Source organism: Podarcis cretensis (assembly GCF_951804945.1).
Source record: "Podarcis cretensis genome assembly, chromosome: 5".
Taxonomy (NCBI): domain Eukaryota; kingdom Metazoa; phylum Chordata; class Lepidosauria; order Squamata; family Lacertidae; genus Podarcis; species Podarcis cretensis.
In genome coordinates, this window is record NC_137174.1 from 85,726,848 (window position 1) to 85,744,694 (window position 17,847).

Sequence of the window (17,847 nt, forward strand, 5' to 3'; positions counted from 1 at the left end):
GAGCAAGCAATATATTTGACATACCGTATTTTTCGCCCTATAGGACGCACCGTCCCATAAGGCGCACCTAGTTTTTTGGGGGGGAAATAAAGGGAAAAAATTATTCCCCCCCCCGAGCTTCCCCCGCCCCAGCCCCCAAACAGGCAGCTCTCTGCAAGCCGTGGGAGCCCAGCGCTGGCTCCCGCTGCTTGCGGAGAGGTCCGAAGCCTGGACGCGCTGAGCTCAGCGCGCACAGGCTTCTGCATGCAGGCAACTCTCCGCAAGCAGCGGGAGCGCTCCCGCTGCTTGCGGAGAGGTCCGCAAAGCCTGCAGAGCGAGAGGGGTCGGTGCGCACCGACCCCTCTCGCTCTCCAGGCTTCAGCGAAAGCCTGCATTCGCTCCATAGGACGCACACACATTTCCCCTTCATTTTTGGAGGGGAAAAAGTGCGTCCTATAGGGCGAAAAATACGGTATTCAATGATGGTGATGGTGATATCCCCTCAGCATGCTTTAGAAGCCAGGGGCAAGGATTATGTAGCCCAGTGGTTCCCAATTAGCCAATTACTGAGGGAGCCCTATTTTTTCAAAAGTCAAGCCATGAACCCCCTACTTTTGAAAATTTTGATAACTCTATGGTAGTTACCTCTGCAAAGCAATTCTTTGAACAAAATGTGGGGTAGCCCCTAATAAGCAAAGGATTTTAGGTACACTTTACAAAACAGACCATAGAATTTGTGGTATTACCATGCAAAAATGACAAAAACTTAGTTGGAGGAAAGGCACAGGATGGGACCATGGACCCCCAGGGGTCCCCAGACCCCTAACTGGGAGCCACTGGTCTAGCCTCTTTCATTGCCCTTTGTTCTCTAGTATACCAAAGTGCAGAACAAGCTCAGCAGTGCCAGAGGCACTGGTCAGAGAAAACTGTATCAAGAGAGTATCATGTCTCACTTGTCCACTGTGCCATTGCCACCTGGAAAAACAGCCCCTGGAAAACGACTACATTTGGGTCGTCGTCGTCGTCGTCGTCGTCCCCTGCCAGACATTCCCTCTCCACCTTTGTGAATTTGGGATCACCTCTGGTTATTAGCCAAATGCTGTATTTGATTAATGGATCTTCTTAGTAAACTTGACGCAGCTTACAACAAACAAATGGGCCATGCTAGGATGTTACAGAATGTTAGGAGCTTTCATAAGAAGCAATCACCTTACTCTTTCCTCGGTACCATAATAAAGCACATGCCGTGGGATTTTGGCAGCAAACACATTTATTTAAAGTGGCAGAACAACGCAAAGCAGGTAGAAGATTGTGGAACTGCCAAATCCAAAGCTAGGCTTGTGTTCGCAGGTTAGAAGATGTGGGTTTTTCAGGAGGGTGTGTGTGTTTCCTTCCCCCCACTTTCTGGCAGCTGAGGATTTTAAATCCAACTTACACGCGCGCGCACACACACACACACACACACACCAACACACACACAGAGCACCTCCTTTTTGCCCTCCGCTGTAGGAGCACAGACAGCAGAGGACCAACAGCCACTGAGGTTTTCACACCTGCAGTGAGGAGACCTAGTGGATCATCTTCTCTGAATCTCTCGCTTTCCATCCATGGAGAGGAAGAACTGCAAATCCTATGGCCTCCATGGCTTTCTAGGCACCATGTCATAGGTCCCTTAATTGATCCATTAATTGGTTAGTTAAAAAGTAGCTGATTGATCAGTTGGCAGCCCCAATTATCATGTTCAATTTGAGCTACGCAGTTTATCTGTGTACGGGCCTGCAGCTGATATATACTACTATCCCAGTGATCAGGAAGTATGAAGAAATGATGGAACAGAAAGGAATAAAGCAATCAAAACCTGGCATCGGAGATAAGAAGTAATTTGCAATGAGAATCAGTTGAAAGAATTCCAATTTGTTTTCCTAGCAGCCATCATCATCCCTTTCTCCCCCAAAGCAATCTTGAAAGCAATCCAATACGGCAAATACATTATCGTAACAATGCAGGCATCCATGATCGTCCCAACTTCCATTTCAATGCTGTCTTTCTAGGACCTAGATGGAGATCAGTTTTGCCAGATACAGCTGTCCCAAGATCTAATCCCCAAGCAGTTATTTTATTCACTGTTGTTGACAAACAATAAATATGAGAAAGATTATATGAGAAAATCCTTAAGATATGGGAAACTGCATGGTTATGCTGTCATCCCACTCTTGAATTTGGTTTTGTAAGTTGTGTTTTTTTTACTGTATCAAAAACCTACGGAGCCTGTTTGCACAGAGGCTGACAGTGGGAGAAAACAAATACGTGTGTCTGCAATGGGAAATAAAGACTTTTTCAGAGCACTTTAAACTCTCATTTATTTATTTGTTTCCTTTTATTAAAGAATGCATAACCCCTTTTCTTTGCTCTCACAAGGTGGTTTGGAAATTTCAAGCTACATAGGGATGTATTAATCACACAAATCATTTTTTAAAAAACCCAATCCTAATAAATAATCATCAGCAAATCACAAAATTATCCAGGCACATCAACCAAACACGGACTAAAATAAAATAAGTCTATAGAATTTTTTTTAATAACCAGTAAGGATGAGCCATCCCTATGGATGAAGGACCAAAAAGGTCTTGTCCCTCAGCCACTGATCTTAAACCTTGGGTAGGCTCATATGCATCCAGGCAGCCTTTCAGAAACATATTCTGTGGTGCCAGGTGTGCATAGAAGCAACCAGTCTTAAAGTGCACTCCCAGTTGTTCCTTGGCGAGACAGGCTTGCTGTCAGTGCCAATCAGCTGATCAGCAGTGGAAGCAAGCCCTGGTGGGATCAGTAGCACTGTTGAGGTACCAACTGGCAGCACAGCCAATCTGTGCCCAGTCAGCTGATTGGCCCTCACAGCATAGTTCCAAAGGTTGCTAGCAAAGGAAATATTCACTAAGGGTCATCTAATGTTATTTGTGATGCCAGCCCCTGCCCATCTGCCAAAGTGGCCTATGGGGGAGCTCAGCATCTGACTCGCTGACCAGATCCTGTTCACTGACCCTGGTTTAGAGCTTTAAAGGCCAAAGTTAAGGTAAAGGGACCCTTGACAGTTAGGTCCAGTTGTGAACGACTCTGGGGTTGTGGCACACATCTTGCTTTACAGGCCGAGGGAGCTGGCGTTTGTCTAGTCCGCAGACAGTTTTTCCGGGTCATGTGGCCAGCATGACTAAGCCGCTTTTGGCACAACAGAACACCGACACCAGAGCAGCACACGGAAATGCCGTTTACCTTCCCGCCAGAGCGGTACCTATTTATCTACTTGCACTGGCATGCTTTTGAACTGCTAGGTTGGCAGGAGCTGGGACCGAGCAAAGGGAGCTCACCCCGTCACAGGGATTCGAACCGCCAATCTTTTGATCGGCAAACCCAAGGCTCAGTGGTTTAGACCACAATGCCACCTACGTCTCCCTTAAAGGCCAAATGCGGCCCATTACATTGGGCCCAGAACCCAAAAGGAAGCCAGTGTAGCTAGCCCAGAATTGGTGTGCAGTAATGCGATCTGAGGGACGCAGGTGGCGCTGTGGGTTAAAGCCTCAGCGCCTAGGACTTGCCGATCGAAAGGTTGGCGGTTCGAATCCCTGCGGTGGGGTGCGCTCCCGCTGCTCGGTCCCAGCGCCTGCCAACCTAGCAGTTCGAAAGCACCTCCGGGTGCAAGTAGATAAATAGGGACCGCTTACCAGCGGGAAGGTAAACGGCGTTTCCGTGTGCGGCTCTGGCTCGCCAGAGCAGCGATGTCACGCTGGCCACGTGACCCGGAAGTGTCTCCGGACAGCGCTGGCCCCTGGCCTCTTAAGTGAGATGGGCGCACAACCCCAGAGTCTGTCAAGACTGGCCCGTACGGGCAGGGGTACCTTTACCTTTTTAATGCGATCTGAACACCTGGCACTCAGCCTTAATGGCTCTCTCTCACAAAGTATATATAATGTACTCCAACTATGGAGTTGTCTTCCCAGGGAAGTCCACCTGGCAGGAGAATCATTATCGTTTTGGCACAAGGCTTTACCTCCAGGAATTTAATCTTTAATGTTTTGTCTGCTGGTCTGGGTTTGATTTTGTGAGCTGGTTGTTCTAATAGTGGCTCCTACTAGTCTAGCGGTGCAAATCTTGAATTGCAATTGCTTTTAGTGAGCCGTATTTCAAAAAGGGCACCCCAAAAGTTGTTGAGCTAAAAATGTGATTTTTAGATTGACTTGCCTAAGATCCAAAGATCCAGGACAAAGAGCCACTTTTCAGAAATTTCCTCCAGATGTCTATTCCGCCTTTGAAATCCCAGTAATGTCTGGGAAGATTCAGACGTATGGCAGCCCAAGTTTGTATGCTATTTGTATGTGTTTTGTGTAAGCAGCCTTGAAACTTTTGAGGTGTAAGGCACTATAAATATATATGTGTGTTTGTATACGTGTGTGTGTGTGTACACATGTACATACGTGTGTGTGTGTGTGTGTGTGTGTGTGTACACATGTACATATATCCCCTCTTGCATATTTCTAAGCTTTGAAATATTCTGCTAATATATAAGATAAAGGTAAAGGACCCCTGGACATTTAAGTCCAGTCAAACTTCACTATGGTGTTGTGGTGCTCATCTCGCTTTCAGGCCAAGGGAGCCGGCATTTTTTCCGCAGACAGCTTTCCTGGTCATGTGGGCAGCATGACTAAACTACTTCCCACGCAACAGGACCCTGTAATGAGTGCCATACCAAATGGAACCACCGTTTACCTTCTCGATGCAGCTGGTTTGCTTTCGAACTGCTAGGTTGGCAGGAGCTGGGACAGAGCAATGGGAGCTCACCCCATCGTGTGGACTCGAACTGCTGACCTTTCAATTGGCAAGCCCAAGAGGCTTAGTGGTTTAGACCCATGGTCCTCTGCTAAGATATAAATGATAGGAGCAGGAATATAATGTTGAGATGCCCTTCTCTCTCCCCACCTCTCCTCTGCCACAGCCTTATACCATCTATAACATTAGTGTCTCACATTGAATATAACTGATCTATAGAAAGGACTATGAACTGAAAGCAGAGGTGCTATGTGTGCTTTTGTAACCCCATAAAATCTTAATGAAAACAGTTTTTTGAAAAATATTGAGATGGATATCTATATTTCTGAACAGGACCTTCTGAAGAAGAGCGTTTTTTCAGAGGAGAGCATCACACTCTGTGTGCCAGAAAAAAACTGACAGAGAATGAGAAATGGGAGCAAAGGCTGCAAGAGAACTGGGAAAACTGTGTGGTAAGGACTTTTTTAAAATTGTGGGCTTTATTTTTTAAAAAACATTGTTAGTAATATCTCATTCAGGCTGCATTCCTATACACTCTTACAAGGAAGTAGGTGTCATTGGACTCCTAAATTATTGTTTCTGACGCTGAATAAAAAGTATAGGACTGTCAGTGCAGTTTTAAAAATATTTTATTTAAAGAATTTGTATCCTTCACTTCTGCCAAAAACAGTTCCCATAGCAGCTTATAGATCACAACAAGACAGTCCTTACCCTTAAGTTTATAATTGTAAAATATGAAGCACAAAAGGAAATCTGATTAGGAGGAAGGAAATTTGTACTTATGCATGACATCCTCCTACCTATCAAATTTCCATTTGTGCCACATCTTTTTAGATTCTTATTCTTCCTCTACTACTACTACAGGATTCTCAACCCTGCCAGGTAGTTTAAACCTCTGCCAAAGAAGGCAGCAAAATTCAGCTTGTCAAATTTGTCACCCTAATTTGTTAGCAGTTATAGGTATAACAGAGAGCCTATATGCAAAAACCAAATTAACTCAGTGAGCCTCACAGTAGCTCAGTCATCTTGCTTAGAAGTAAGGAGAGTTCTGCGTTGCATGGAAGCCAAGGGTCAAACAGAGATGTGCAAAGTAATCTCTGCTCCGTTTAAACATTTATTGTATCCTTTAAACATTTGCAATTGAGCAAATGCAATCTGAAGATCCATACTGGAACCGTGACAGGGGACATTTTATCCCTTGCCTCTGCACCATTTCCCCCCATGAATATCTACCAACACCACCTCGGAGCTGTGATATGCTTTTCCCAACAGAGTAAATAACGGTTTTGGAAGAGATTTTTCTTGGGAAAAGAACATGGTGGGATTAACCCTTCCACCTCACCAAATTACTCAAATCCATACTGTGGTCCTCTGGAGTTGCTATTTGCAAGACTGAGATGCATTCTTGTCTAGTTTGGTCTTGATGCTGTCACAAACATTCAGTGTACAAAAGATCTCACTTGACTGTTCAGCTAAATGGGATCTATTTGTGTGTTCTTTGAATTCCCTCCCGCCACCAGAGTTTAAATCTTTCGTACCAAGACTTGGGAGACCTTTACCAGGTAGAAAACTGCAAAAGGATTCTCCGCCGTCTAATCCGAGTGGAGAGGCTTTGGCTGGTGGACAACTCCTTGACAGATCTAAGTGCCATATGCTTGCCAAGGTAATTTGATTATTATTGGGACTTTTCCAAGCATTAACTTAGTTAATAGCAGAACTATGTATATCCCATGCATCCGCAGTCACGATTGCAAGCAATTTACTATAGTGGGTTTAAATCATTAGATCACGTTATACATCATTTGTTGCAAGCGCCATCTGGAGAGGTGTTTTTTGGCCACTAGAAAATGCACTCGACCTTAGTTCATCCAAGTTTTATTCAGCTTGGAAACTAGGGTTTCCTGGTTCAGAAAAGAAGCCAGGAACTTGAACCACAGTTTGGAGTCCTTATAAGATCCTAGACTGTTCTGACCCTGGCAACCACAGTTTGCCAGTCTGAATGAAAAAAGGGGGGATAATGGTTGAGAGATTGTGCAAATCTGAGGCTTCTGCAGGACTTATTCTCAGTCTTGTTTCACTGGAACATTATCTCATCATCCCAGAAAGTAGCACACCCAAACTGTAGCATAAGGTAAAGGGACCCCTGACCATTAGGTCCAGTCGTGGCCGACTCTGGGGTTGCGGTGCTCATCTCGCTTTACTGGCCGAGGGAGCCAGTATACAGCTTCCAGGTCATGTGGCCAGCATGACAAAGCTGCTTCTGGCGAACCAGAGCAGTGCACAGAAACCTTCCCGCCAGAGCAGTACCTATTTATCTACTTGCACTTTGACGTGCTTTTGAACTGCTAGGTTGGCAGGAGCTGGGACCGAGCAACGGGAGCTCACCCCATCACGGGGATTCGAACCACCAGCCTTCTGATCGGCAAGTCCTAGGCTCTGTGGTTTAACCCATAGCACCACCCTCACCCCATAGCACTGTAGCGTAGCTGGTGCTATATAAACAACCTGAGAGAGGAAGCCAGGTGAGAAGCAGTGAAGAGTGGAAGATGCTGTCTGTGTTGCAAGGAGGGAGGAAAAACCAAGGCAAGGTTTTTTCCCCCGGAAGGGAAAGGAAAGTTACAAAACAAAAAGGCAAATCAAGGCTGGGAGACATTTACTGTAGCTCTTGCAGCAATACCAAATAGTCTCTGTGTGGTCTTATCAGAAAGGGAGTTTTTCCACACATTGGTTAATTGGAGACTTCTGGGTTTAATTGCCGCAGGTTGTGAAAGGGGAAGCAAAGTGGCTGTTGACATCTTGGCTAATTGTGTCAAGAAACTGTTTTCCAAATGAGCCCCTTCACTGACACAGGAAGAGTGTCAGAGAAATGCAATGTGAAACCAAGCTGATACGGTCCTCACCTGAGGTCTTGACCATTTCACAAACAGATCTTTGAGCATAGTTCTTGCAGCACTGGAGACTAATTAGCACATTTTCTGGTGCCTTTTGTAAGATAGTGTCAGTATGGGGGTCCATTGAATTTCTTCTTACAAAAGAATCATTGTCTACATTTTCAGGACTTAAAAAAATAACCTCCCAAAAAACCCTTGTTGTTGTAAGTTGGAATTTCTTTTTTTCCTGCATGTAATAACCGATCACACACATTTAATGTGCTTTCCAGATGCAAAGAGCTGAAACTCAGCAGAAATCATTTTACATCCTTCAAGCAGCTGCCAAAACTACCTGCGATTCAACATCTGTCCCTTGATGAGAACAACATTGAGACCCTACATGGGCTGTGTGCCCTGAGACACACTCCACTGGAGTCTCTCGTACTCCAGAGGAACCCCTGTGAGTTTCATGACAACTACAGGCAGCTGTAAGTTATTGCACGCCACTGGAGTGTATTTAGTAACAAGTCGGTCTGCAACAAAATGTTGCAGCGTGTCCAGTGTCTCATTTAGTCAGCCACCCCCTGAGCTCCACTCCAATAGTCTGTTCCAGGGGTGGGGAACCTGTGGCCCTCCACATGTTGTGGCATGACAGCTCCCATCATTCCTGACTCTTTCGCCACCCCTCTTATCCAGCTCCCCCCTGCTAACAGTTACTTGCTTCTCTATAACCAGTGGGCAAGTTGGGTCCTGACTGGTATGTTGAGGGGAAGAGGGAGGTTACACCCTTGAATTACCCCCCCCCCATCCTTTTGTACTTTACAAACCATGGGGTTCCTTTGAGTCTGCTGACACCTCCCTCTCATACATGGATAGAAAACATAGGAAACTGCCTTTCATAGAGTCCAATCGAGGATCCTTCTAGCTCATGGCATGGACTGTCTAGGATTTCAGATAGGGGATATTGTGAGAGCCAGTGTGGTGTAGTGGTTAAGAGCGGTAGTCTCGTAATCTGGTGAACCGAGTTCTCATCTCCGCTCCTCCACATGCAGCTGCTGGGCGACCTTGGGCTAGTCACACTTCTCTGAAGTCTCTCAGCCTCACTCACCTCACAGAGTGTTTGTTGTGGGAGAGGAAGGAAAAGGAGATTGTTAGCTGCTTTGAGAATCCTTAGGGAAGTGATAAAGCGGGATATCAAATCCAAAACTCTTCTCTCTCTCTCTCTTCTCTATCTAGAGATGTCGGGGATTGAACTTGGGGCAGCGTTTCTCAAACTTGGGTCTCCCCAAGCTGTTGTTGGACTACAACTCCCATCATCCCTGACCACTGGTCCTGCTAGCTAGGGGTGATGGGAATTGTAGTCCAACAACAGCTGGGAACCCAAATTTGAGAAACACTGACTTGGGGGGGCTTCTGTGTGCAGTTCAGATGCTCTGCCACTGAACAATGGCCCTTCCCCTGGTATTGTCCTGAGTGGTGGTGTTTTGCGTACTGAAACACTTCCGAACACTGGAAATAGAAGGAATTGTGTATTCCTGGGAAAGCATGTTAAGTTGTTCTCAGATTCACTGATACACCCAAAGGCATGGGGGTTGTAAGTTAAGGCACATAACCTTAACCTCTGCACCATGGAGTCAGTCAAAGCATTCTACTCTCACATACTGTGCTCACTTAGAGTTTAATTTCTGGGCACCAGCTGTTTCGTTTGGTCTTCCTTTGGGTCCACTAGTGGCAAAAGTGAGGTTGACCGACACATACACACACCAAATTTCAGGGATGGAGAGCCCAAACTGGAGAGGGAGGGTATGGGAGCAAAATTGAAGTTAAGGTCAAGGGCATGGGATGGTGGAAATTAATTTACTCCTAAATCATATTCTCTTCTAGTGTGTTCTCTAACTTGCCAAACTTGAAAATGCTGGATGGGATCCTGAAACTGCCAGAGGACTGTCCTCCACCGGAAACCAATTTCATGTCGAAAATATGCACCATCCTATAGCATTATATTTTGTGAGAGGACTGAAGGACTTGCCACAATTCAAAGAATGAATCCTGCGAATGCACAAGTCTGTTTCCTGACCTTGCGGTCATAAATAGAGCAGTTTGTATGTCGTGCCAAAAATGTCCAAATTATGCACCACAGAAAACCAAAATATGCATGTATATATACTTAATTTAGAGTATATTTCCAATACTTTGTGGAGGCTGAAGGTGGCTTCAATGGCAAGGAGTGCCTATTTTCAACTGCAGCTGGTTCACCAACTTTGACCACTGTACTCCATGCTCTGATGACTTCCAGATTGGATTACTGCAACATGCTCAACATGGAGCTGCCCTTGAAGATGACTTGGAAGCCTCAACCAAAATGCCGCAACCAGATTACTGGCTAGGGTTTAGGGCTCACATAGCTCCTGTTTTAAAACAGATGCACGGGTTGCAATTCAAGGTGCTCACACTAGTATTTAAAGCCCTAAATGACTCGGGCTCCAAATATCTGAAGGGTTGCCTCCTTCCCTGTAACACCTCTTGGGTGTGAAGATCAGCTGAAGATTACCTTTTGGTAATTCCACCAACCTTGGAAGGAAAGGGCATTCTCTGCATCTCACCACCATCCTTGTATAACTTTCACATACAAGACACACCTTTGTAACCGGACCTTTGGCAATGGGGATATTCATTTTCAGAGCCCGTCCTGTTCCTTTGATTGTAAATGGTTTAAACTGATCATATTCTTGTATTTCTACATTGCCGTAATCTGCCTTGCAACTTTGTGGTGAAGGGTGGGTAAGGAATCTAATAAAACTATTGTTATGACTATCACTGATGATGATGGCGGTGATGATGATGCTAAAGATGAAACAATTCTAGTCCTCACATAAGGAGCTAGGTATCCCGACCCTCCTCCAAGGGGCACATGCTTCCCCGCCTGCCCCCCCATTTCACCCTCACAACAACCCAGTGAGATGATGGCTAGGATTTGAACCCTGTTCTTTCCAGTCCTAGTCTAACATTCTAACCACAATGAGGTTTGGCCGAAAACCTTCACACTTTTTATTTTGTATTTTGATGGACTCTTATAGAGCAAACAGGCCTCTTCTTTTCTTAAAATAAAAATGAAGGGCTTATTCTGACACCGTTACCTGACTGATGCTTCTGCTCACTGGGTGAAGAAGTGGCCATGCTTTCTCCAGGCTGGTGACCTCTGGGTGTTTTGGAATTTAGCTCCCATGAGCCTAAGCCTGCATGTCTGGGGAGGCAGCACTGGAGCATCTTATTGAGGTTCTCATGCTTCCCTGGCCCCCAAACCAAAATGGGTTGGGGTTGATGGAGGTGAGATTGCCTGTTCTTCATCTTAGTAAATAAATAAGTCTATTCCCATTGCAGCTCAGCAAAATAGGGTGCTATACACTTCTCGCTACTCCAGCTCCCGATTGGTGAGAGCTTTCAGGAGCAATACTCACACAGGTTTGGAGAGCTCTCTAGAGACTTGCAATATGTGAATTTCTGTACAAATATATTGTTATGGGTTTGAAGGGGGGGCAAGTATACAATACTATAATATGTACAAAAGAGTCAAGTTCCATGGTGCTTTCTGCAGCGTAATTTTATAAGTATATTAATGCATACATATTTTTACACCGTTATTATATGCACTGATGTATATATCTATCTAATTGCTTTTTACTTTAGTGAACCTGAAGCATATAAGTGTGTACTATGTGTATACGTATAATAACACATATAATAATACATATAATACCGTTTGTGTTTTATCAGAACTGGGGGGCAAGGGGCTTTCTTACCATCAAGGTTAAAGAACAGGACAAGAATTAGGAGAAGTCCATACAGATAACTTTGACACTGATATTTTCAGAAAGTTCCGTCTCCTGAGCTTCCGTATGGGAGGAACAGAGAGTTATGTATGGCAAAGTAGCAGGCAAAGTATGGCAAAGTGTCACCAGAAGACCCTTGAGCCCTCTAATTGTTTCCTACAAAGACATACTATGTCCTGCCAGAGAATGTGTTGCGTTGACGTATAGCCAAAACATTTGCTTTCTGCCCTCTCCCTCTCCAGCTGATTATAATCAGACCCTTTTCATTCATGGTGACCACTGACCAGTCCATCTCCCAAACTGAAAACTGCAGAAAGCCTGTGGAGAGAATTTCTTGGTCATCAGCACTAAAAGAGAAAAATGAATTTAAGCACACATGTGCTGATGGATGCTCTGATCAATTTGGGTGCATGTACAAAAGCACGCAGGGGCACCGTTACGAGAACTCGAGCCAGGCGCATGCTATTAAGCTGTTTCGGAGCCCATCATTTTTCATTTGTGAACTCAATCGCAATATTTATTTCAGGTGGTGTGCACTCTGCCACGCTTAATAATTGAAAGTGCTGACAATAAGGAATGGGGTTCACAGGCAGCATATGCCGGAGATCAAAGGAACTGTATAAACAAATGTAATCAGTTTGAGAAGAATCCTGCAGGCTGAGACAGTGATGAATTAGCAATGACCGCTGCACTCATGAATAGTCAAGGGACAGGATGTCCCTAAAAGCAACAGAAATGACGAGATGCTTTAAATATGGGGAAACAATTGACACTGAAGAGTGTGTTCGTTGTCCTAGCAGCGTGGTCCTCCATGTACAAGGCTGATATCCTGGGGCTGTGGATGTAGACAGAGAGAGAGACTTGACAGCAAGGGCAACCTTTCTACAATGATCTTGAAACTTTGTGCTGGGCTGCAAAAAGGCACAGCAGGGTCCATTGCCTGTTGTTTTAGTCACCACACTGGATACATCCATTATGCTAGACACATCTGGGGGCAGGGTGGTTGTTGCGATGATCCCTTCTTTTAACTCCCACCTTATGGACAGGGGCACCATCCCATCAGATGGATTAAGAATGACCTGGGATAGCTCAGTTGGTAAAGCATGAGACTCTTAATTGCAGGGTCGTGGGTTTGAGCCCCACATTGGGCAATAGATTCTGCATTGCAGAGGGTTGGACTGGATGACCCTTGTGGTCCAGCTCTACAATTCTATGAATGAACTGGGATTCTTTGGTTATTTACTTAAAGCAGGGGGTTTCAGGCCCAGGGGGTGCAACCCTACAGGCCTCCTTATTTGGCCACCAGGATCCTACCTCGGCCACCATCCCAGAGACACCCATCGCAGCCCCGCTGCATGTCCTCCCAGAGGGCTTACAATTGAGACAATGCTTCTTGCTTGCCTGGATGGAGGATGCAGTGGCATTTGTGCATAGAAACCTCTGACCTTTACCTGTAGCCCACTATACCAGAGTCACATCTGTTACTCTGCCCACTATTCCTTCTGGCCCTGCCGGCTCCTGAAGGATGCCTACAATGGCCTCTGGAACCACATAACACTGGTCCTAAAGGATGTACACTGGCTCCCAGGAGGCTTCTGAGCACAATTCCAAGTGTTGGTACTGACCTTTAAAGCCCTAAATTCATACCCTCCAACATCACTCAGATGAAAATAGGGACATTTCTCACTGCCCCTCAACTGACCCTCTGCAACTCCCCATTTTTAGCGGAAGCCTGGGAGTGGGGTGAGTTACACATATTTAGGATTAGTTACATACCTACTTGATGCAGCTTTCTCTGCATGAAGCTGTGGAGAGGAATCCCAAAAATATCAGCATCTCATTCCTAGGGATGAGCAGATCTACCTATTTCATTTTCTCTCAACTTCCCCATTTTTCCAACCTAAAATTCAGTTTTCCACATCAAATGATGATGATGGTGATGATGATGATAATAGTCATTATAAGCCCCTGGCCTGATCCAGCAACCTCTTATTATGTTCTTATCACCATTTATGGCTAATGGCCATTGATAGACTCCCATGGTTGACTATGTTTAGCCTGGATAAAAGTAGACTGGGAAGAGATTAAAAAAAGGTAAAGGACCCCTGACAGTTAAGTCCAGTTGCAGATGACTCTGGGCTTGCGGCACTCATCTCGCTTTACAGGCCGAGGGAGCCGGCGTTTGTCCACAGACATGTTTTCCAGGTCATGTGGCCAGCATGACTAAGCCGCTTCTGGCGCAATGAAACACCGAAACCAGAGCAGCGCATGGAAACGCCGTTTACCTTCCTGCCAGAGTGGTACCCATTTATCTACTTGCACTTTTTGGCGTGCTTTTGAACTGCTAGGTTGGCAGGAGCAGGGACCGAGCAACGGGAGCTCACCCAGTCACAGGGATTCGAAACGCCAACCTTTTGATCAGCATGCCAGTGCAAGTAGATAAATAGGTACCACTGCGGCGGGAAGGTAAACGGAAACCACCAGAAATGGTTTAGTCATGCTGGCCACATGACCCGGAAAGCTGTCTGCGGACAAATGTCAGCTCCCTCAGCCTGAAAGTGAGATGAACACCACAACCCCATCCTCGTCTTTACTGGACTTAACCATCCAAGGATCCTTTACCTTTTTTACCTTTACTACTTCAAGGAAACATGTTTCTAAACATCAGTCACCGTGGATCAACTGCAGTCATGTCCTGTTTGTGGACTTCCCATAGACAACTGAGGAAAACTGGATAACGGCCAAATAAGTCTCTGTTCTGATCCATCGGTACCCTTCTTAAGTTCTTCTTCTGTTCTTTCTTCATCAGTTTGTTTAATCACCTGTTAAAGTCGTTTCAGCTTGGTGGTCATCATAAATTCCAAAAATTAATCATACATTTTATGAAGACATTCTTTCATTTATCTGTCTTGAAACGACTTTTCATCAATTCCATTGGGTGACCTCAAGCTCTAGTTTATAGGAATGAGAAGCAAAATCTCTGTATTCAATTTTCCCCACTCCCCCCCCCCCACAAACACAAAGGTGAAAATGAACAAAAGCAATACTAGTTTCAGCATAACACTAGAACGTGAAGTTTCTTTCTTTACCCCCAAAAAGTTAAATAAATATTTAGTCAGGTATCCTTTTGAGGATACTTCAGGAAAAAGGAATTCTGTCTTGGGACTAGGAGGTCACGTGAGATGATGCATTGGATTCCTCGCAGCTCCCTAATTCTTCCTTCTGTATTGCTCTCCGATTTGTATCATCCATCACTGCAATCAGGGTGTTCAACATTAGCAGGTTGGCATCTCCTATGTAGCCCACGTAGATCCCATAAATCACAGGTGGAGCAGGTGCGTCTACAGGGAAAGGCAGATCCATCAAGGCTCTCATCAATTCCAGTGTTGTACACAGCGTCCTTGGGTAGTCTTTAGAAGGCAAACACTTCTTCAGGACAAGCGTCTGAAATGGCATATAAAAATGTGAGGGGGAAATAACTAAGAAAAATCATAAATGCACCAAGGTCCCAAAGACCTGTAAGATTAAGCCAGAACACAGGCAAGAGAAATGGTGCCTGACTTTTTCCTGGTTATACAGAGAATGTAAGAAAAGCTGTGCTGCATCAGACCAAATAACCTTTCCAGTCCTGTTTCCCACAGTGACCTTCCATAAGACCTTTCCCACTGTTAGGCCCCAGCAGCTGATGTTCATTTTATATATATATATATATATATTAAAATTTTCCCAAATAATACATTGTAAAACAAAAAGAAAAAAAGACAGCAAAAATACAAAAATACAAAAACAGAAAAGTAAAACAAATAAAAACACATAGAATTTCCCTTTACTTATTTTTTTTAACTTATTTTCCAGACCTCCTCATACCTCCCCTTCTTATATTCCAATTCGAATTATTAATTCAACAAATCCTCACCTTTAGTTTTTGCTTATTTCAAAACCTTATTTTCCCTATCTCTTAAGGCATTACAGCTGGAAACCACTTAATTTCTGTCCAACATCATTCTAACATTCATTAATTTTACAATATTTCTGCAAATAGTCTTTAAACTTCTTCCAGTCTTCTTCCGCCGACTCTTTTCCCTGGTCTCGGATTCTGCCGGTCATTTCTGCCAGTCCCATATAATCTATCATCTTCATCTGCCATTCTTCCAGCGTGGGTAGATCTTGTGTCTTCCAATATTTTGCGATAAGTATTCTTGCTGCTGTTGTCGCATACATAAAAAAAGTTCTGTCCTTCTTTAACACCAGTTGGCCAAGGAGAAAGGCCTCTGGTTTCTTCAGGAAGGTATATTTAAATACCTTTTTCATTTCATTATAGATCATTTCCCAGAAAGCCTTAAAATCAACTTTTTTCCCAGCAGCTGATGTTCAGAAGAAAGTTGATTCTCATCCTGGAGGTAGCATATAGCCATTATTAGAGGATGTCTCCCAGTACATTTCTGAGCACAAATCAAAGTGTTGGTGCTGGTCTTTAAAGCCCTAAATGGCTTTAAATATACCTGAAGGAGTGTCTCCACCCCCATTGTCCAGCCCAGACCCTTAGGTCCAGCTCTGAGGGCCTTCTGGCAGTTCCCTCACTGCAAGAAGTGAAGCTACAGGGAATCAGGCAGAGGGCCTTCTCAGTAGTGATGCCCTTCCATCATATGTTAAGGAAATAAACAACTATCTGACTTTTAGAAGACACCTGAAAGCAACTCTGTTTAGGGAAGTTTTTAATGTTGGCTGTTTTATTGTGTTTTTAATATTCTGTTGGGAGTTAGCCAGAGTTGCTAAGGAAACCCAGCCAAATGGACAGGGTATAAATGATAAGAAGTTGTTGTTGTTGTTGTTGTTGTTGTTTCTACTCAGAGCAGACCATCTGAAATGGGAAGTTTTATTCACACAGGCACTCCAGTTGCGGTTACGATGCCCAGTTCCTGCTCCCAGCACTGGCCCTGGCTTCATTCTAAAAACTGTGCATGCTCAGCTACAGACATGAATTTCCTGCACAGAGGAGGAAGGCAATACACAGAATTAAAGCGACTCGTGCGCTTACTATCTCTGTTTAAAATCAGCCAAGATACTCTTTCATTTGAGTGAGCCCCGTGCCTATATTGGAGCCCCCGGATCTTGACCACTTTGAGTAGTTGACTAAAGTTCTTAAGGATCTTTCCCTTGAGCAGTTCCACCTATTTCAGTAATGTTAAAGGTAAAGGGACCCCTGACCATTAGGTCCAGTCGTGACCGACTCTGGGGTTGCGGTGCTCATCGCACTTTACTGGCCGAGGGAGCCGGCGTACAGCTTCCGGGTCATGTGGCCAGCATGACTAAGCTGCTTCTGGATAACCAGAGCAGCGCACGGAAACGCCGTTTACCTTCCCGCTGGAGCGGTACCTATTTATCTACTTGCACTTTGATGTGCTTTCGAACTGCTAGGTTGGCAGGAGCAGGGACCGAGCAACGGGAGCTCACCCCGTCGCGGGGATTCGAACCGCCGACCTTCTGATGGGCAAGTCCTAGGCTCTGTGGTTTAACCCACAGCGCCACCCACGTCCCTATATTACTTCTGAACAAATATCCTCACTCCTGCAAATGAATTTGTAGAGTTCCACAACTCCTCAATTAGTACAGAAGCCCAATATGAAGTTAATAAAGCAAGAGATTTCTGCATGGACAGAATCCAAAGCACGTAAGCTTGCCTTCTACATCATAATTGAAAACTGCCCCAGCATTGTACATTTTCTGGCACAAAAGGCTGAATTGCACCATCCAATAAACAGCAGCTGGAGAGAGAGGAACAGCTCCCAAACCATGACCGATGGTCCACGGAGTAACTGTCTGAGAAATTAAAGTGAACTAGATTATCCTCAGCAAAATAAACGTGTTATTAAGAAGCTACCCCAGAGGCATTTGAAGATGAATAAGCATTTCAGAGGAGAGAGAAAAATTAAATTAGCTGAATACCTTCAAACTAAATGCCATCTAAATGCCAAACTCTAATCCAGAATTTCTTATTTACTTTTTAAGCCCCCCCCCCCCCCGTTTGTCTTAAGTAACTGGCTGGAAATTGTTTCCCCCAATTAAATTCTAAAAACAGATCTTAACATCCTCCCTCCATCCCGTCCATTTTCTAAAATATTTTTCTTTAAGGGTGTCATGATTTGCGAACATTTCACATCCAGTTTTTAGCACTGAAAAATTGCCAGAAATAATCCCTACTGCTTTTGTTACAGTAGCACCCCCCCCCACCTCCCTGCACCGGCAAGATAGGCAGGCCTGTGGAACTAATGAGAATGAGCACTGCAAAGTTAATCCAGTCCACATTGCACTTGAGGGATTCATCCAGACTTAATGGGAACAAGCATCCC

The 17,847-nt window shown here is 44.7% G+C and overlaps 1 protein-coding gene across 4 annotated transcripts in view; it reads left to right on the forward strand.

Annotated features, from left to right (window-relative positions):
* The window catches only part of LOC307217136 (acidic leucine-rich nuclear phosphoprotein 32 family member B-like), a 34,037-nt gene extending 22,781 nt beyond the window's left edge, over positions 1 to 11,256 (forward strand). For all 4 annotated transcript variants that reach the window (XM_079978273.1, XM_079978272.1, XM_079978274.1 and 1 more), the window contains 4 exons: positions 5,131 to 5,249; positions 6,318 to 6,460; positions 7,958 to 8,155; positions 9,552 to 11,256. In XM_079978273.1, coding sequence (XP_079834399.1) covers positions 5,131 to 5,249; positions 6,318 to 6,460; positions 7,958 to 8,155; positions 9,552 to 9,663 — 572 coding nt within the window. In that variant the 3' untranslated portion in view covers positions 9,664 to 11,256. The remainder of the gene's footprint in view (positions 1 to 5,130; positions 5,250 to 6,317; positions 6,461 to 7,957; positions 8,156 to 9,551) is intronic.
* The last annotated feature ends 6,591 nt before the right edge of the window (positions 11,257 to 17,847 follow it).